The sequence below is a fragment of the Ptiloglossa arizonensis genome, chromosome 14 (genome assembly GCF_051014685.1).
Source record: "Ptiloglossa arizonensis isolate GNS036 chromosome 14, iyPtiAriz1_principal, whole genome shotgun sequence".
NCBI classification, from domain to species: Eukaryota; Metazoa; Arthropoda; class Insecta; order Hymenoptera; family Colletidae; genus Ptiloglossa; species Ptiloglossa arizonensis.
In genome coordinates this window covers 6,049,306-6,071,503 of record NC_135061.1, presented here as the reverse complement: position 1 = coordinate 6,071,503, position 22,198 = coordinate 6,049,306, and the positions used below count along the sequence as shown (strand labels likewise).

General features: G+C 34.5%; 2 protein-coding genes across 5 annotated transcripts; one reads left to right on the top strand and one right to left on the bottom strand.

Annotated features, from left to right (window-relative positions):
• Window positions 1-131: 131 nt before the first annotated feature.
• Crzr (corazonin receptor) lies at window positions 132-21,410 on the bottom strand. Of its 4 annotated transcripts, none has more exons than XM_076326114.1 (6): window positions 20,758-21,410; window positions 12,155-12,836; window positions 2,819-3,002; window positions 1,732-1,934; window positions 1,048-1,169; window positions 132-746 (listed from the first exon to the last, which is right to left on the bottom strand). In XM_076326114.1, the coding sequence occupies exons 2-6, from the start codon at window positions 12,770-12,772 to the stop codon at window positions 626-628; spliced, it is 1,248 nt and encodes a 415-aa protein (XP_076182229.1). In that variant the 5' UTR covers window positions 12,773-12,836; window positions 20,758-21,410; the 3' UTR covers window positions 132-625. The 4 variants fall into 4 exon arrangements, with proteins under 4 accessions (XP_076182229.1, XP_076182230.1, XP_076182231.1 ...); XM_076326115.1 differs by having other exon boundaries at window positions 12,155-12,840; window positions 20,813-21,410; XM_076326116.1 differs by having other exon boundaries at window positions 20,813-21,410.
• On the top strand, window positions 5,498-7,265 carry LOC143154347 (uncharacterized). The gene is made up of 2 exons (XM_076326407.1): window positions 5,498-5,641; window positions 6,663-7,265. Exons 1-2 carry the CDS (start codon window positions 5,498-5,500, stop codon window positions 7,263-7,265), a joined length of 747 nt encoding a protein of 248 aa, XP_076182522.1.
• Window positions 21,411-22,198: the final 788 nt, after the last annotated feature.

Below are 22,198 nucleotides of genomic sequence, written 5' to 3'. Positions count from 1 at the left end.
ACTACTAGAAATGCAATTGTATTTTTGTATTTTTAAAAATTTTTTCGTACAAAAGCTTGTACCAAGTAGTTTATAATACATTATTTGTTACTAAATTATGTTCAGTATGTATTAAATTATTTATTCTAATATCCTTATATTTTATATTCGTTCAATTATTGCTTATATTATGATTTAACGAAATCAATATTTTTAGACCATTTCAAATTGCAAGAATTCATTACAGAACTCAACTTTTTCTAAATCATTTATTATTCGAATCGAATAATAATCTTACCATCGATCGATACTTTTTCTGTAAGTGCAAGAATTTATAAAAAAATTGGAAATATAAGTTTAACGATACTAAGCAATATTTAATATACACGAAAAGTGTTTTACACTCGTTATCATAGAACTCACTGTGCGAAGTAACGTAACTTTCAAATTTCTGTATTACATTCCGATAAAGTAATGCAGAGTTTATAACCATTTTTATTATTATAGTCATTCTATAATAACGATATGTACAGACGTCTATCCTTTTGTTTGACATTCCTGAAAGTTTAATGGAAAATGTTTCGTTTCGTTACGATAGCTTTCCTCTCCAATGAAAATTTAACTTGATCTTCGTATTTCATCTTCTTTAAACACCAGTCTTTGAGTTACTTTTTAATAAGAATGGTATTCTCGTCTCTCGTGTTTCTCGTTTGCAATTGCTGTCGTTGTACGATGGTGTGAGTCGTCTTTGCGTAGTAGACAATTCCCTGAAAATCACAAAACAAATAGTCGGATAATATACCGGTTGTAACAATTTAATCAATTCACGTGAACACAGGTTTCGAAACGAAAATGTAAAGTTTCGAGCTACACATTACAAAGTGAACCTTTTTTCTTGTACTTTGAACAGTTGATGATTTATTTTTAATTTAGTTTTAGTCTCGTACGACTTTACGAAAGGAAAGTGTACAATGGTGAGTAGAAAAACAAATTGTTATTCAGAGAGGAATACACGTATTTCACGAAGACGTAACACGAGCAACGAAAGAATTATTTCTTATAGTTTACCTTTGATACGAATTTTTAGGTTTCTTCCTAGGCCATAGGTGAAACGCGCCGTATATCAGAGGATTTATTAAACTGTTGCTCATGCCGAAGAAGAAGATTCCGCTCTGTAATTCCTGGCTAAGCTGGAAATATCAAGGGCTTGTTAAATCATCGTTTCGATTGCGCGTAACGCGATTGTAAACCGATTTCTATACACATATAATGTGTAATTAATGACGTCGACACTCTGTTGATGACAAATACGATTATTCTGTTTCACGAGAAAATAGCCATTCGTATAAAAATTTTATTCTAAGTTCGTACAATATTTGAATTAATTTTGAAGGAATTGATTGAAAAAATCTTTTGGAGAATTTTATTCCAATTTCATTGGTTTGTTCGAAGAATATTTTAAAAACGTTCCATGTGATTTTTGTACGATTTTGGTAATAAATTGTATTATAGTTTAAAATACACTTACTTCGGATACGAATATAGTAACATTTACCACGTATTTAAAAGCAAACACTGATTATTTTTTCTAATTATTTTAAAATCTGTGTTTCAAATCCGGAATGAATAATTTTAATTTTTATAAATGCTGTTGTACAAGCTCTTTTTTCTTCATGGTGCACAATTGCACAAGTTTCCGTGCATAAATATGAAAGAAAGTTAACGTTGTTAGTAACAGAGCAATGTACTTACGCGTTTATCAGGATTAAGGAACATGAGGATTATCATCATCGCGTAATATGGCGTCCACCAAAGGATAAAGACAACCACGATGACCACGCTGATTCTCAATGATTTTATTTTCGCCTGATGCATCAATCTTCTTCGGTTTATGTTCCCGTTCACGCGGTACACATTATTATTAGACAATTCTAATTTGAACATCCTCTCGTTACCTGAAATAATTTTTTCATTTTCTTTTTAAATGTCAATCGAACGAGACCAACGATTATATTTAATCGTCAGTTGCAATTAACGAATAAAGTGGATATTTAATGTATAATTGCGATTGACGATTGAATTAGGAATTCGATCATCGAATGGATCGACGATTAAAATAGAATTTTATATTAATTTCGTCGATTGGATGATCAATTACGATCAATCATTAATTACGAAAATTTTCTTTGTCCTGGTCTCGTAAAATTAATATTTAAATATTTTTCGAGTTTTCTTGGTTCATCCTTAATATAGTATTTGTGATCGACTGTCGATATAGTCAGAATTTCATGGTAAACAATATTAAGTAATGTCTAATGTAGTGATAAAACGTTTTTTGTATTTTTTTTTTTTTATGGAACTTTCATTAACATGAAACAACATAAATAAGGTATAAATAGTAGTGACGATAATAATATCATTAGTAATGATAAAAATAATATACAATTTTTTCTGTTTAAGATAACACAAAACACAATGTAATTTGTATTATAATTTATATAATCAATGACCGATAATAATAATGTATTACCTTTCACTGAGTAACTAATATAATTCAAATTTTTTTTCTCACAATGACAAATTTGCAAAGATCGTAGAAATGATCAAATGTTTCTACATAATTCAATATTCTATTAGGAGAAGAAAATGAAACATACACATTTATACATTTAGACACATTTTTAACAACTTTTCCATCGTCTTTCAGGAAAACAATCAATTAAACATTTTTTGTTCCTTAGAAAACATTCTTAGAACTCTTGCTTGAATTTTTCATTTTCAGCTGGATTAAAAAATGATTGTTTTTCAATATTTTCCTTTATATTGGAAATATACTTACGAGAGATTGTGATCACCGTAGAAACATAAGTGACGACAAGAATGATTAAAGGTAACAGGAACATGAAAATCACACTGAGAGACATATAAAGATACTCCTGCCAGGGTTTCGTGTAAGATCCATATGTTACACATTGGATAAATTTTTCAATGAATGGACCCTGAGCCACATGGAATATAATTATCTGCAAACAAAAGTTAAATGTGTTTTTATTTGAATACAATATAGTGGATAATTTTTATTTCAATTTATTGTAATATCAATGGTATATTATATTTTAATATCAATTAACAACGAGTAACATTTCATTCGTGAGTTCTTTATTCGGATAAAACTTTCATTTAAAGAAAATTTTGTTCGTCACCAAGGATCATTGCTAATAAAGAATACTCATTTACAACCAGAAATTGTATATAAGGGAGGAGGGATCAATAGTGTTAAATCTAATCTTTTTTGTTTTTTTCTTGCCAATATATTCAGAACTTTATCAGAATATTAAAATACAAAAGAAGAAATTAAATAATGAAATACATTTTTTAGATTTTTAATAAAACCTTCCCTTTGTTTCTTTGTTCCTCGTTGGTTGCGTGATCGATCTAGGTAAAACGAAAATAAAATTGATAAAAGGTTACGAAATAATGCTCATTTGTGGCTCCTAGTAACGCAATGGCGTTATGAAAATAGCCTCAATACTCGTATCAGTATCATTCTTACGGTATTTACGACGATTCGATGATTTCCAGTTTCCAGAGATTATTATTCACTGTACTTAAATCTCCCTTAGAATCTTTCTCATCGAATCGTTTACATCGTTGACAGTAAAATTAACCATTATATATGAATTGTGATTTTTCGAACGAACTGCAATTGTTTTTACATCGAAATGTTTCGCAACTTTCGACTGAAAATGAATTTTCGTATTGCGTGTAAAATACGCGGTAAACAACGGGTGCCCGATGAAAAGCAGTCGTCGATGCTATGATTAATTGCGTCAATTTACAATTATAAGTTTCACGGCGAGGTAGTTTTTACGAGAGCGATCCGATTATATCAACATGTTCGCGCATCGATGTGCAATCTTTTCAGTCTCGTTACATTCGAAATGTTTTTTTTCTTTTTTCTTTTGCGCGCGTTCCATTCAGCTCGATGGAAAAATTTCATAATCGCGTTTCGAGAAATCGGTATGGAGGGCGCTCGACGTATCGTCATCGTTCATTTGTAAACGTTGATGCTCGTTCGTTGATTGTTCTTCGCCAGCAATGTGACGCAAGGAATTTTCGGCTCGTCGTTTCAATAGAAAATTTATCGTATTTCTCTTTAAAATAATCAAGACCACCGAATCATGGATTGTACATTGTGTCTCCATGAATAAGTTTCTTGGAAGAACGAGTTCCGCAGACTATCTGCGAGCCAATTTATCTTCGTTGTTAAGGTATACGTACGTTTCCCCGTGAAATTTTCATTCTTTTGCATTCGTCGACCCTTTTTGCTACTGGAATATTATCTTTCGCGACGAATTTCGCAAAAATGTTTCCTCGAAGCCTTGCGATCGAATATTTTCCAACTTTTGTCTGGAAGGATCGAGAGCTTCCGGACGACCCTGACTAAAATTAATTGTAGAATTTCTTTCGGATTTTATATTTTCTGAATTTGCTTCAAAAAGTATTTATGAATAGGTAAAGTTTTTTTTTTTGTAATTATTGGTACACGTATCGTGGTACTCGGCCTCTGGGAGGGCTCAGAAAATGTATAAAAATTGTAAGAAAGATTTCTAAGAAATTCGCAAAACTCCTAAGATTCGATCGTATATCGAGTCTTTGAGTTGTTTTTTTTTTTTACTAAGCTGTAAAACACTTATTGGGGTTATTGGCAGCTTGCTATCGTTACAGGGACAAATTAGAGACAAACTTAAAAGTATCTTGGTTTAGAGTTGACAATTGTGTGAATAACGATACATTTCTAAATTCTCTTCCAAAGATGCAAACAACTAGTCTTTAGAAATTTATGAATATATATATATGTATGTATGTACTTTGTTTATTTAAATACAAAGTACGATCGCATATCAATGAATAATCGACGTACGCGAATAGAGTAATTCTTTGAACGTTTAATCGTCACATTGTACCATACTCGGTTAAGAAATGTATGATGCACCAACTGCATTATTAGGTCAAGCATCCTGATGACTTGCATAAAAATTATCATTTGAAACGTAATCTTTATGCATCGACGAGTGAAAGAACTTGGTTCGGGTATTCTTGAGAGGATAAATTGTCACTGGAAATAACAAAACGCTCGAAATTTCCATTAAATTGTTTTTTTCGTATGATTTTTAATAAATTAAATGCCACGTTGTTCAAAATATAAACACGAAGTTCTAGAACCTAGGAAATGAATTCTCAACGCGAGATATTAAAGAAAATAAATTTGGAATCTTATTCGATGGGTTTGAAAATATACTATTTACCGTAATAAATCTTAGGTTACGTAGTTTTCTATTGTTTAAACATATAATTTTGAGCACGTAGGAAACTTCACGGTTCTTCCACTCGTGTGAAACGAGTTGCTAAGAAATCGATCGATTTTTGTCGTCGAAAGACCATCGATGTTACTAGAAGAATGATTTTCAGCTCTAACGATTCTTCGATTCTTCTACAGTTCGAAAACTTTGCAACCATGGTGAACGAATCCGCAAGAACTCTCGCGTTGGTGATTACGGCCATAAAAAATCTTCGCGATGTAAAGGGCTCCTCGTCACGAGAGATTTTGAATTATTTATCGTCGGTCTACGACATACCAACGCAAGTGGTGCGCCGTCAGGTTGGTCCGCCATTTCTTATCTTAAGTAGTTAATTAATGCGAAAACGTTAATGTCGTACAGTAACGAAACCAGAATGTTGGAGCAAATCTTCCCCTCCTATGAAAGAATTAAAAAAATGTATTCAATTATTTGTCAAAATATATAAAATACTTTTAAAAGAACAGTTCGTAGAAATAAACAAGAGAAAATCATTCCCTCTGATAGAAACAAATTTCATCTGGTTACAACACTGCAGCTTGAACGCCTTTGACTATTTTCAGAGTTGTCATTTTTCATTTTGTTGGAACAATTGCCTCGTTGATAAATGTCAACCTCGCTTTTTTAAGGATAATCGAGTTTGTTGAGATTTCTTTGAAATTTAAATAAAGTCTGACACCCGATGTTAACTTTTAGAATCAGTATGACGACAAGGGGAGAACGTAGCTGTAATGCGAGTACGATGTTTTTTACGACTCGATGATGTTAACTTCTTAGATTAAATAACCGGTGTACTGTTATTGATACTCGTGTCTGTATTAGTGTCAACTCTCCCTAATTTACTCTCTTTATAATTGAGACTTCTCCTCCGAGTGTATCTATTGTATTTGTATACCAGGTATAAAGATGTGCTCATCTACAATATAATATGAACACTTATTACTAAAAGTAGGTGGAGTTGGAGAAGTAACAGGTGTATCCCAAGTACAAGATATAATAGTATACCTAACTATGTTACAATAGGAACACTCGTTACTTCTCCCACTCTATCATGTTGCCTTCTCCCATTCTATCATTTTGCTTTTCTCTACTCCTTATACACGTGATTCAGTTTATTCTTCTACACTGGTCATACCTCTCTAACTTCGACGAAAAATCGACAGCCCCGTAACGTGAAAATTAGGAAGAGTCGACTATATATTCAACGTGTTATCTTCGAATACCACTTGATCGAAATTGTTTGAACGGTTCACGATCAGCCGTAAGAAACATCGTGCGCGTGGTTAACATGTCGCAAAACGTTGTGTCGTTTCTCGGTAACAGATGAAAACAGCCCTGAAACGCGGCGTGTCGTACGGTATCCTGAAGAAGAACGGTCACAATTACGTTCTGCCGATCAATAGCAAGACCAAGTGTCAGGAGGTCGCTAACCAGGAGCTATGTCTGCTGGATCATTGTCGCAGATCCGTTGAACAGAGCGCTTGTTGTCATTGTAAGAAGAGGAGGCGTCGTAGGGCAAGAAGGAAACGCAGGAAGAGATGCAAGTGCAAGAGTAGGAAGAGATCAAGATCCAGACGACGATCCAGAAGAAGATCGAGAAGAAGGTGCAGCAGCAGAAGAAAGTCCAGAAGAAGGTCGAAGAGAAGGTCCAGGAGTAGGAGGAGGTGCGGCAGGAGGTCGAGGTCCAGGAGGAGGAGGTCGAAAACAAGGAGCAGGAGCAGGAGTTGCGTGAAGAGACGCAGGAAGAAGTGTCGATGCCGTGGTCTGTTCAATAGACAAGATCATCGAATGAAGAGGGCTACGGAGACGTTGAAAACGAACGAACAACCGAACGATAAGAAATCATTCGAACCGGAAACAGAGAACAATGATTCAGCGGCCAGTCAGTGCAGCTCTCTGTCCACGGTCTCCTCGAGAGTCAATTAAACGTGATCGTTGATACAATGTTGCGTATTCTGGATCCTTGACTCGTGTTGGGAAGTCTGGAAGAGGTCTGACGGAACATTGACAACGTGATTCGAAAACGTGACAGTTATCGAGCAATCCCTTTCGGTGTATCTTGACAACACGTTCACTCTATGGAGATACAAGGCTGAACTCGAAGAGGTAGTTAAATTTGTTTAGTAGTTTGTTCCTGGAGGAATGATCCTCTCTGTGGGTAATCGGTGAAATAGGTTTGTTCGATAAGTTTTGTCGTTTTTTCTATTGTAAAGGAATATTATGACACTTGAAGCTTTGTCGTTTTTTCTATTGTAAAGGAATATTATGACACTTGAACTTTGAACAACTGTAAATCTACTAACGAGTCGATAGAGTTGCATGAAAATTTATATATGTTGTACTTTATATGTAGTACTTTCTTTAGAAAAATAATAATTACATTTCTTATCGAACGACAACATTTATCGAGCAATATATTATACGTACTAGTATACAGGGTGATTTGGAAATTTCTTATATTTCAGGGGGTGAATTTACAGACCAAGATGAATGAAAAATGTCTTATGAACGTACATATGTCCTGTATACCTTAGTTTTCAAGTTGGGAATGATCAATCATTTTGATTCATGATTCATTTTCTACGATTGTCCGTAACTCGAGAACCAAGATGTATAGAATGTATGTTCGTGGGGCATTTCTTACTCACTTTAGTGTGTAGATTCATTTCCTGAATTATAGATTTGTATTTCTGAATCATTTTGCATATTTTGCTCGTCGTGAATCATTGAAATAAATATTGTAGCATATACAGTCTGAACAAGTATACTATATTCTTAGAATTATTCTTTTTTCTAGCGTTCTTTACCAATAATTTTTACAGACAGTCATTATTTCTTCTGTGTTTTATTTTTTTTCGATAGTTTTTTGTTTTCTATAGAAATTTTTATCGAATAGTGCGTAATCTTAGTTACGTGTACACCGCAAAAATATTATTTTTCAATGGATCGATATTTTTTCAGCTATGCAAGAGTCCTTATAGAATCATTTAGAGAAACACTTGTTAAATCGTCAGTGGCGTCAACATGGAAGATCGATAGAACAATATCCGTTTTGGTAAATATGTTTACCGGAAGATCGACACTTTTATCAAAATTAATATTGCTAATATATCCATTATACATTGAAATTTTCCACTATTTCCACTTAATAGTATTCCTTTGTGCATGTGAACTGTAATATAACAAATGACAGTTATAATTCTCGCGCGTGTCTCGTCCGCATATTACATGAAAACAATTTTGTAACAGTATTTTTGAGAATAAAAGTAGACAAATTACACTGTTAAATTGTATTTTTAGTTCCATCGGTTCGATTCGATGTTAGATGTATCCAGTATTAAAAAATCTATAACTTTATTCTTCCTTTTTCTCTTTGTTAAAATTTTACAAGACTTTACAAAGATTTTTTCTTTGCAAAGACTTTTGTTTCTCCTCTTTGTTTTCGATTATAGTTCATAAATCGATCGCCTATAATATAAAAATAATTTATTTCCTAATCCTTTAATAATCCCTCTCGAATCGTTTAGTTACTTATATACCGTGAGTAATAACAGCATTTTGCCGAAAGAATGAAGCTGAATTTGATAACCAAGTTTAATCATTATTTCGATATCAATCGACCGTATTTGTAATCGATAGCGGGGCATTGCAAAACCCGATATTTACGAAGCACGCGCGTTCAATCAATTTACAATCGTAGAGTCGTTAAAAACGCCCGTCGATTGGGATAGCTTTTTAGAAAAGAATATTTATAAAATTTACGCGGGACGTTACAATCGAGTTCGGAGCTAATTTCGTTTCAATTGCTTCTTTCATTTTTTCTCTCGCTGTTACAAAAAAAAAAAAAAAAACAAATAAAAAAGGAGAAAAAAAAAACATTCATCGCCCGAACGAATGTAGCAATTTAATTCCGTTTCGCTTTTATTGTATCTCAAATTTACATGAATATTCGAATATTTCCCGACGGGGATGGAATTATTTTGCACCTCGATGAATTTCTGTTTCTCTTTTACCACAAAAATCGCACAACACTCGTTGTTCCGTAATCGCTTCGGTTACCAATTTTGTATGTGTTTTTTTTTTTTTCTTTTCTTCTTCTTTTTTTTCCCTGTATTTTACAACTCGTCCGTTCTCTCTGTTCCGTGTTCGACCATGACGAATTCTCCGTTTCGAGGTAAATTAAAGGAATTGTCTGAAATCGGATCGAGTGGAGGTAGGAAAAAAAAACAACAAGCGTTTAAACAGCTAACAGACTGCAAAAGAAAATGGGATCCTAATTGACGTCGTCGAACCTCTTCTGTAATCCTCTTATATATTAATCGGAGATCCCGAACAACCGTATTAATTACGGTCATTAATTACGGCAACGAAAAACTGTCGCGGTGGTAATGAATACGGTAGCTCCGTTCTCACGAAAAAGAGAGACACATCGAGGATTAAATCTTCCGTTTCCGTGGAGAGTACTCAATTCACCAAATTGCGTCCCTTAGTAATTCGCACCGCGACCAAGTAATTGCATTTAGTAGACTTTAACTGTTCAACGATAAGTTTTAATTATTATTACTCAGGGTCGTTTGATCGTGGAACGATTCTCTTTCCTGCTTACCCACCTTCGAACGTTTCATAGTAATACCGATTCGAAAATAATCACCAAATTTCGCTTCATTGAGAAATACACGAAATGTTGTTAATAATTAATTAAAATACTAGTTCAACGACAATTGTTCGATAACATCAACAAACGTCCGTTGGTATTACACGGATACAGTTCAACTTGAAAGAGAATAGACTTAAAATCATTTTAGCGTTGTTAATGCGTTCTGGAATGAACAAGATGACTGGAAATCAATGAAATCGAGGAGGAGCATCGAAATGTGTTATTAGAGGATACTTTACAATTTGAAAAATAAATAGATTCGATAAGAATCATTTTAATGTGGATAATTCGATGTGGTTGCAAATCGACGAGGGAGAATTCTGAAATGTATTTAATGGAAATATATAAAATGTTCATTTATTTGTTTAATTTTGTTTCGAATGTCCAGTAAAGCGTAGATTCAAAATATCAAGGAACACGCTGGATGACTTGGATTCAGAGTTATGGGATTCTTCAAGCAGTGGAGAGAAATTGGTGGGATCGAAAAGGTTGAAAAGTGAGTTTCTCGTGAATTCGATGGGAATTCGAAGAATCGGCGATATGACGGGTGCAGTCCAACGTTTCGGTGCAATTTTATCGAGCTGTTCTTGGATCGGACAGTGATTTGTGACGAGAAATGGGTAATCTATGGTAATGGACGACTATCTGTACGATGACTGGACCATTCAAGCCTCTGTCGAAATTTCTCCACGCTTGACGTTAATTGTTACATCTTACGACTTTCAAAAACGACGACGATGATACACAAGGCAGGGTAAAAAATATGATTCTTTCGAACAGGAGATTGAGAAGGTAAGACCGAATTAAAAAATTAGAATGGCTTTGCAGAAAAATCGCGAACAACGAACGAAAGATAAAGAAGCTTTTATTTATTACTGATATCCTATTAAGTTCACGTTTTCAATTTATAGCAGTGTAGCAGTATTTTCAACATGTAGTGTTACGTCTTGTACTTTATTTTACCTCGTCAATTGTATCTCTTAAAAAGAAAGTCTTGGACGTACTGTAGAAAATATCATACTATCGAATCTCATTTACAACAATTAGAAATGGTTCTATTCCTTGCAACATTTTCACGTTGAAACACTTTATTCGATTTTAAATTCTATTAAATTGATCATCGTTTCGATCGAGGAGTAAGTACTAAGTATTGCGTACAATTTTTTGTGAGATTTCGCGAAGAATTTTAAATTTGCATCGCATCGTTTAATTGAGCCTTAATTGAGCTCGATAAATGCGAGATTGCCACGAAAGGAAGTACATAGCGGCGAACTGGTTTCCGTGATTATTTTTTTTTTTTTTTTTGCCACTTATCCGGATATGATTGAATTAGATAAATTTTTCGTGGTTATCGATTCGACGTAACCCATTTGCTATTTACGTGACGGCTACGCGAAAATTATTTTTAATTTCGTGCAGTATCATCTCGTTCACGGGTGCTCCTTCTACACTTTTAACGGAATTTAAGTGGCGACCAAATGTCAGCCACTTTGGATCAGTTTTTAATCGCAAAAGTACCACTCGATCGGTTTGTTTCATCGATGTAACCATCGGTTCTTAATTTCGAGGGATGGTGGTGAATTTCTTTCTGGAATTCACTTTTTATACATCGACGCGAACGAAAAATTTTTATATTTCTCATTGCACGATCGCGAGATCATCGTCAATGGACTGGTAAGATTCTCCCGATGAAAATGACACCAAACACGACCACTTTTCACTTTACGTTACGCGAATTGTTTCTGAAAGAAACTTTTAATCGCGTGTAAGTAAAAATATTCCAAATTTGATCTTGTTTGGTCTCATTTACATTGAGAGAATCTCGCTAATTCATTGATAATACTTTCACGATAATATAATAACAAACATAAAAGTTTCTACTCTCTACTAATGACTATCATACCTATACGCGAGTAGTGTCGCTTCGAAGTTCAGTGTTCACTCTTGGTGTACACTAGTGTCTCGCTTAATGTTCGAAAATTATGAGAGTCAGTTGTCTATACGCGAAGCACATTGGGTAGAATATTTACAAATTCTGTTGGTCGAAGAATGTAGACATCGGTGAAGATTGCTTTTATCGAGGGACAAACGCGACGTTTTAACGAGGAGTTGCTCTAAAATCGACCATCTAAAGAGCAAAACCCCTATATAATCTTACCTGAGGACTCGCCAGGACGAAGGATAATACCCATGCCAGGCCAACGAACTTCAGACACCTGTGACCATTGTGCAATCCTTTCATTGGATACCGTACGGCGACGAATCGGTCCACACCGATCAGCACCAACACGAACGTGCTCAGGTACAGGCTGAACATCTGTAGGAACTTGAACAGTTTGCACGCTACGTTCCCCCATATCCACGCTACGGTGTAGCTCCATATCGCCTCTCCACCTATGCAAAACACCGTGACCAAGAGATCGGCCACAGCCAGGTGAAGAATCAGAGCGTAGACCGTGGACCATGTTTGTTGCTTTCGACGATTCTTCGCGATTGAGTAGATGGTCGCCACGTTTCCTCCGAAGCTGAGGATCGCCATGACGCTCAGAACGATCACTTTGAAGAACATGACGTTCGTCAACCGAGGGGCGTGTTCCAGGCACGTGACGTTCTGCAGTGTATCGAGACGAAGCAGCTGATCGCTCGTGTTGTACCATGGTCCGGCGTCAACGGCAAGGTCAAGTCCACGGGAGTGACCACCGAAGTTCGTCAGGTTGTCGCAGGGCATCAACGCGGTCACGGGAGGGTCACCTGATGATTCAGGGAACACTGTCATTTTCTATGTTGTGCTGGCTCGTCCTCCTCGCTCATCGTCTTCCTGGATGGTCTTCTCCGTTCAGCTAGCTACCGGTTTGCGAAGATTCAGATGAGTTGTAAGCATGGACGACATTGAGGTGCAGTTAAGGGGGTACAATTCTAGAGTGGACATGGAAAATTGGTAGCATTGTTTGGAATTTTGTACTGTGAAATTCATGCAGGATATTAGTTTGAAACTTTATGTCTGTCATTTATATTATCTTATTAAGTGAGGTAAATTTTTTCATAAAAAAGTATGGAATAGTTTTAATGACATAAGTTGTTCCCACGATTATTTCCAGATAAAAGTATGTTGCAGTTGACACAATTTCCATTGGACCGAACAAAGAGAATTCTATAAATTATTAATCTGTACGAGTACGGTTATAACTCGAAGCGGTAGAAATGAACAATTTTCGAGACTTGGCAAAATGGCAACATTTTATGAACAATGTATAAACACGGTGAGGAATTTTTATTTTCAGCGATCACCGAGTAAGGATGACATATTGGTTCTGTTTTAAAATATATTCTGCATGTAAATCCTGTACATGTTTCGCGTTATAATGTTCTCGTACCATTAAAATTTACACCGTCATCGTTCTAATATCAACGGTCGTCGATTAATCGTTCTCCAACAAACTTGTTCGGTATTACGTTCCAATAATCTAATTCCTGTATTTTAATAATCATTTTCCCGTGTATTACCGTCCAGATCGTCGATAAATTTCGCATTTATGGTAAATTTTTTTTTGAAAAATAAGAAACAAAATAAAAAACATGAAATCTCTGCGTAGATATTTTATGTAAATTGCCAATAGAATATATATATTCGTGCACCATATTTTGCTAAACGAAAATGAAACTACGAATCTATACATGCATAGGGAAATAGATAAATGCACTATCGTGATGTGCATGTCGTACGAGTTACCGGTAACTAATTTGCACTCGTCTAGACTGAATTTTAATACGAATTTTGCAAAGAAGTGCAAAAAGCTTATGCCTCTTTTATACAAATTTTCCCATTTGTCGATAAAGGAAAAACTTGCTGAATTTTTCAGGGCTTCTATTAATTACAAATTCCCATTTATGTGAAAGCTGCATTATACCTCTTTTATACAAATTTTCCAATCTACCGTTAAAGAAAGAATTTACTGAATTTTTTAGGGCTTTTATTAATTACAAATTTTCATTTATGTGAAACTTGCTTTATGCCCATTTTGTAAAAATTTTCCAATCTATCGTTAAAGGAAGAACTTACTGAATTGTTCAGGGCTTCTATTAATTACAAATTCCCATTTATGTGAAAGTTGCGTTATGCCTCTTTTAAACATATAGAACTTGTTGAATTTTTCGCAGCCTGTAAGGTGGAATTAATGAAAAATGTAAGAACGTAAATTAAGTACGAATTATTTTATACTTTGCGAATCATCGACGACAAGTTTGAATAATTGCATCTCGTTTACTAAGCGCAAAATAAATGTTTTTTTTTGTCGTATTCGTTGCACCGTGACCAAGTTCAAACTCGTAGAGCATGTCTTGGAATAACTAATCGTTTGAATCGTTTATAAATATCGTTCTGAATGCCCGATCACCGAAACACTAACGAAAAGATCTTTTAAAATCGACAATTTGTTTGTACAGAACTTACGCAGAAACCTAACGTTATACGAGAAATCTTAATTGCAGTTCGTAGAAGCATGAGACGAGGGATAGGAAAATGTTTACAAGTACAAGGAAAACTTTTTGTACATTGGTTGGCATGAAAACAAGTTCAAACCTATCGTCGTCGTCATAACCAGCTTGCCCTATTGAAAACAAATTTTTTTAAGTCGATTAATATTCCAGAATGCAACCTTCGTTTGTGAAAGTAAAAATAAGTATTGAAATAGACTCCTATGAGTTATTGTTGTTTGTTATAGCGGTTATCGAAGTCAATATATGTGTTTACTATAATATTCGAATATACGTTAAAATGTTTCAATATACATTGCAATTTGTCTGTTTCGAGGTTTATCGATTTCTCAGTGTCTTCTTTGTTTACATCCAGAACAAATAGGTCAAAAATAATTATTTACTGTCAAGAGACAGATCGCAATTATAGTAAAGGGAGTAGTAGAAAAAAACTTTGTCAAGCATAAATTAAATACGAATTATTTTATACGATTAATTCTTTTAATTTCGACACAAACAGAAGTTTCACTCGAATTATTAAAATCTAAATCTCTGAATATCGAGATCTCAATGATGATTACGAATCGTATTATGTGATCGTTATGTATGCATAATAAACTCGTGATTACGTAACGAAATCAGTGCTTCTTCGGATTGTCGTACCGAACCGTGTGTTATTTCTAAACAAATTGGTACACTCAATGTCATATTTCAGAGTTCGTGAATAAAAAATTAAAATTGAACAAAGAAGGAATAGATAGTTTCTTAATATATTCGTTCGCTTATTGAAGACTTTCCGAGGTCTAAAATCGAGCAAGTAACGGTGTGCTCTAAACCTTCTTGTAATAAGAAATTGCAGGCACTTTCGACGCTCGCCTAATATGCAACGCCTCGAGCACTTGCACGTGTTGCATATTCCTAAAGCTGGTACTGAAGCGATACTTGGCGCGCGACAATAGCGTTTACAAATAGGCGGTAAGATCGTACGTGAGATCTGAGGCGTCGGGTGAAAATATCCATATAAATAGGGATTCGGTCGTGTGTATTAGCTTAGTTTGCAACGTACATTGTCGAAACATTAGAAAAACGCTTGTTAGTCGCGTATAAAGTCAAATGAGATACAATGCATTTACATCGACTTTTTTACAGATTCCTCCGTCTCGAATTCACCATGTTAGGAATATTATTACGAATAATTTGTTACTTCACAAAGCAGTCCTTACAATAAATTCGCACAAATTTTTTCAATTATTTCTCCATACCCAATCTTAGGAATATTATTACGAATAATTTGTTACTTCACAAAACAGTCCACGAGGTGGTCACGTTGGCGTTCCTCCCTTCGTAGGGCAATTATAACAATTACTCGTTCGCTCACGCTGACTGTTATCCGTTCACCCCCGATCTTCGATTTTTCTGATAACGAGGGGTATTCCACGAGTTTCCACGTTTCGCCAAACGATAGCGCGCGGACACCGGTTTCGCATTAAACCGGCGCGATTCAATCGAGATAAGTTACAAGGTCTCGTTGGCGCCACAATTTCGCTCCCTCGTATTTGTTCAACACAACCACTTGACTTTCAGATGCACCAAAACGACCAGCTCTGTTTCGCCGTTTCGTTTACGCGTTCCGCGCCATTTGCTGAACGTTTTGCCTTCGCGAACGTTACAGTTCCTCTTTCATCGTGTCGTTATTTTTCTCCACGAAATCGAATTCAAATTTCTTTGTACAGAGCTCTCGATCAACGGTCGAGAACCATTCTATCAATTCAGCTCCTCGAAACAGTTACGACAATTGATAAAATGTTACAACTGTTACGGATACAACGATTTCGGTTTATTTAAATTGTATAGTTCTTCAGAAAACGTTCTGTAGACATTATATCGGTTCTAGAATTAGTATTTTTCGGTTCTGTGTCGATTATAGTTCGGTTCTATGTGATATTTGTATATATATATATTCTTATGCGAAACAGACAATTCAATTTGACGACAATATTGTCGCAATATTAACGATATATTAATTGTAAGAGTAATTTGTAACAAAATCGTGAATAATTCAACTGTCTAAAGACAATTTGTGAGAATAAAGTTTTAGAAATAAATTCCTTGGGAATATTTAATACTTTATTCAAAAAGTTTGATAGATATTAACGTTTTTATAAATTCAGGTATAAAAATGTACTAATATTGTATAGAATTGAATAATTGATACATAACCGATAAATAACAGTTATAGAATCAATATAAAACCGATGTAATAATCGATATGGATCAGAACTGCTATTTTTATAACGATATATTTTTCTTGCGATTTATCATCTAATAGAGGATTCTATTTTTACAAAGAATTGCAACCGTTGAAGAAAATAAAGTTTCTACCGGTTGAGAATATTATTGATAAATGGTTGAATGCTAAAAAAAACAAATTATTATCGAATTTTAAAGCTTCAACTTGCAGAAAGATTTCTACTCGAATTTGAAACGACGTACCGGTCGCGGTATCGTTACGTGTACACTTTTTATATATTTTTCCTTTGTTAATCGTTACGTGTAACTGTACACTATTCTTATTACAATGGAAGTAAAAAGTTCGATAAATGATACGTGCCTCTTGTTCGTTTAAATTTGTATATTTCGAGTCGTTAAACGATGCTCTCAAAGTTTGCTTTCGTCTTTGGATCCCAACGAGTATTTAATCCACTAACGTTTATTGTTACACAAGAACTATTATACACTCGCTCCTCGTACCGAACACTGGTAAACGACATCGAAGGTTTCTAAGCACGATAAAAATGTAAAGGACTAAAAACTTATATCGTCGGATATTTTAATGATATGTACGTTACGTATTGAGCAGAATTCACTTCCGTTGTAGATGCACGTTCGATAGAACGATCGTCTTAATTACTGGGTATTACTCGACTTGTTATTTTTTGTTATCGAAGGCAATTTCGTTTGTATCGAGCGAATAAATCATCGAACGGAAGTTAGGTCAACCGGTATTGGACAACTTCCTCTCGCTTTCTTGAAAATGCGAATAAACGGTTACACATCGTTCTCAATTTGCGATTCAAAATATCCGCGCATGCTTCTCTGTTTTCACGAACGTGAGCTTCATCAATACCAACAACATTGTGCGTTTCTTTTTTTTTCTTTTTTACACCTGTGTCGCGCAAAGAGAACAAAACGGCGAGTTCGGATTGAATTTTTCACCTGTAGATGAAGTTTCAAGTGTAGCAAATTTATGGAAAATTATACATCAATTATATGCATCTAACGAGGCGGTTCATTTTACATTTCAAATATATTTTTTTTTCGACCAGACTTTTTCATTTTCATACGTCCATTAAAACAGTCGAGATGCTTAACTGTAACGCGAACTAATTTCAACGGTAGTTGTAAACTTCGGTCACGTTAAAAATTTAATGTTCTCGGTGTAAAATTAATCTAGTGGCAACGCAGAAGATACTTAACATTTGAAAATATTCTTCAATTGTAAGATTCTTTCAAGTTACATTTTAAACACAATTTAATTCTCGAAATGCATATTAAGAGTCTTGTACATTGTATTTAGAATTGTCGTCGCGACAAAATCGCGAACGATTTGTGTGTATTAATTTTTATAATTCTGAAAACGATCGTCGACTACGAGAATCGATGATGAAAATCATCGACAAATGAAAAGAAACGACTTCGTGGATGTGTCTTCACGGAAACGAGAAATGTGTAGAGTTTGTGCAATGTTGTGGAAAAAACAAAGTTTATAAGATAAAATGAGAAAAGTGGAAAGGAACACGAACGTTGGAAGAACCATAATCGTCGGTATATTAATTAATCGGGCGGGCATGCGTCAAATCCACGGCAAAGAATCTCATTTTAACATTAAATGCAAGCGCCGCGTCAATTCAGCGACAATGACACAATACGTGTGTTCTCCATTTTTGTTTTTTTTATTCGATTTATAGTTGTTGGCGCAAAAAGAGACCGACCTCGTGAACGAAGTAATCTACCGTGCCGCCTCTTTTGCACCTTGACAATTGGAATGCAATATATGTTTTCTAACTTAACCGCGAGTTGAAACTTTAAAATTTATCTTATTTGTTTAACCATACGGTGTCCCGGTTTAAGCTCGTACACTTAATGCGCAAAGTTCGAGGCCAGATTAACAACACCAGCTCGTAAATGAGTATTTATATTTACTTCTGTGAGTTTAAATTGTTTTTAGCGTGTTTTGGTCTTAGTTAAATATCGTATGCGAACTCTGACGCGATAAATAATGTACCGTTGTTGTTGTTCGACGATCGGAAATAACGAAAAACGATAGAAATTTTAGTAAGAGAATGGAAATAAGTTGTAGAAAAAATTGAAATGGTGACGATAAAAATGACAAGTTAATTAGTGTACCGTGTATATAAATAATGAGTAATAACCGATTTCAATGTAGATGGAAATTCGAATGTCTTTGAAATAAAATTTTGTCCAGATTCGGATTACTTTAAAAATGATAATCGAGTATCGTTGAACGAGGAATAATAAGTATTGAGTATTAAAAACAACCAAAATATTGTTCTTACAAATAAGAACCGTTTATTTTACAGAACTTGAATTTTGACAACAGTAAGGTACATCTCAATTGTTATGGTCAAACCTTATTTCTATATTTTAAATATTAATGTTTTCACTGTTATTTTAAAATATTTAGATTTAATAGCTACATTTGTAATTAGTGATAGTGATTCGTTTTATTTATTTTATTTCGATCGCGATAGAGTTGCTAGATTTCCTCCTTTCTGCGGTATATATTGAATTTATCGAATAATTTGTTGTTAACTGTGTAAAAAGATTAACTTGTGCTTATTTTGGTTTTCGATTAAGAATTATAGTTTGACATATATTCGTGTAATACAAATTTCGAAATTTGTTGCATCTTAATCCCTAGATTTTGTACGAGATTCAAATGTCCCCTTTAAATCCCATAAGATTTATATTTTCACCCTAAGTACTCAGACAATTCAGTACACGTTTCGAGATAAAAGAAGAAGTATATAGAATGAGTTGTTTATTTGTATCAGTTGAATTGACTTGTAAATGATTTGTACAAGAAAATGTTTCGAACGAAAGTTATTCAGCATTAACAGTAATGTAAAATATGACAGACTTAGTTACTTGCTATTTATTTTTCTTTTATCTAGATAAACATATAATTTCTGTATCGAGAAGACAAACGTTTGAAAAATGTTTCGATGATTATTCACTTTTATTCTGTGCACTTTAATAATTGTTTTCTCCACATTCGATATTCTTTCGACTTATCTTGATAAAAGATCGTATCTTGATAAAAAAGAAAAATAGCAAGAAATCATATTTTATTCTCCTCTTGATATCAAATAACTTTTGTTCGAAACATTATTTTATACAATAAATAGTTTGCAAGTGAATTCAACTGATACAGATAAATGATTCACCCTGTATTGCAGCTAAAATGCTGTTTTTAAAATATAATTTTGAATATGCCAAGTATGCTGATATAACTTGTACTTGTTAAATATGCAATGTACACGCAGAATTTCTCAGGAAAAGTTTAAATAAAGGTCATGCGTACATTTTACCTTATCTTAGAATAGTAGTCGTGCATAACATTAAAGACAGTTAAAATGTTCGTTTTCCCATCTATTTTAATTTTTGAATTTAGTATCGTTTCTAAGGAGAAGACTCGTAGATAACTTTAACAATTTATTTTTCAAGAAACAGAATTTTCACGAAAGTATATCAACTTCGATAACACAAAATCAGTGTTGGTGCACAAATAACAATGTACACTTTAACGATAATGTAGTGTCTATTTCTATAAAAAAAAAAGTTTTTCATAGATTCTTAATTATTTTACTGGATATCCCTGATAAACTCTAAAAGAAGAAATACTTATGTGACTCACCGGAATAAAGAAAAGCATTGAAAATAGAAGAACATTTACAACAATTAAGATTAGATCGACACGTAGTAAATTTCTAAATGCAATTTTACCTACAGTACAATTTAATTTATAATCGTGTCAAGATGACAACGAAAAAATACCAATAACTTGTTCATGGACAATGGAAGAATTTTCCTGTACACCTTGATCCTTTTCACCTATCGATTGAACCTTAATTGTTGTAAATTTTCCAAAAAGAACAAAAATCTCCCCAGCCGATTGATATTTCGTTCCCGTTTTCTCTCAGACAATCGAACAAATATTTGTTCATGTTTTTTGAAAATTTCAACTAGTAGAAAAAATTTGCCTGCCTCTGTCGGACATTCCAGTAGAAGAGAAACAAATTTCCAGGGTTCTCCGATTCACCTTTGCCTCGTTATATCGCGTTGAACGATTAGTCGTGCGACATGTGCCACCACCTCACCGAAGAAAATGTCGCTGCATCGAAAGTCGCCTCCTCTCGAAATCGAAACGATCGGTTCTCGGAACAGTTTTCAAGTTTCCAAGTGGATGTTTCTTCACGGATGAGAACCAATTCTCCGACACGAGTCTCCTTACCGTTTAATTAGGCATTCGATCGCAAAACGCATTCGATCGTCGAACTAGTAAAGTAACTTTGTTATCGCGGGGCGTTGCCAGTGACGATCGATACGAATCGAAATCAACATTGTTCACGTTCGAGATCGTTTGACTCTGTTTATCGAGTTCATTGTTTCGTTACGTCGGTCCACATTTTAAGCACACTATTTTTCTTTTTTGTTTCACGTAACCGTAGCTCCCTCGAGGTTTAGCGTAGCGAGGAGCGTAATTTCGAAAATGTAGGTAACGGTTCCTTTTTGAAAAATTCGACGGATTGTGTGTACAATAACAAGGTAGATTGGATCGATCCCCGTGTTCGAGCGTTGTTTCGATGTGGCAAACTCGTTCGCGGCGTGGAAATCGACTGACGATGAGTCGAGCGGAAAACAACATCGACAGTGTATGTCAGTTTTTTTTTCACCGCTTTCTTGAGTCTCGTTGCTCTTTCTCTCTCTCCCTCCTCTCTCTCTCTCTCTCTCTCTCTCTCTCTCTCTCTCTCTCTCTCTCTCTTGACCAATGCGAGCGATTTCAATGTTCGTAAATAGTTAAGTGGCTCATTATCACCGATGATGGATTTACGAGGAAAAGTACGCACGAATTTGCAGATTCTTGGATTCCCCTAACTACGACACGGTTCGTTCAATGTAGTGTTTCATATTCGATTTTGCATTATAATGTATGATTGTTAATCCATTGTATTGTGACTTTTGGTAACATGGTCGAGAAACAGCGACTTTTTGATTTTTTTCGAAAAAATTATGAGACTTTTCGGTATGGGGTCTTTTCATATGAAATTATCCACGTTTATGTTAGGTTCACGATTTTTTTTATTAAGCAAAGTAAGAAGAATTGCAGGAGCTATTGTAAATACAAACTTTGAATACTATTGTAGAGTCGATCTGTAACTATTTCTAGACAATAGTTGATATTATTCAGACGATCGCTATGCATTTGAATCATAATCGAGAGTCGTTGATAATTAATTTTCTTTGGTTGTATCTAGTTTACTTATTATCTAGTCGTTTTATATTTAAGCTACAAAGGTGTGTATAAATGTAGACAAAGAAATAGTTTTATATAGTTTGCATTTAGGGGAGGGAATACGTGTGGCATCGATTAAGTGGAAATTTTGTATAAAAAAAGTACTTTCGTTCGTTTCGTTAAACTAATAAA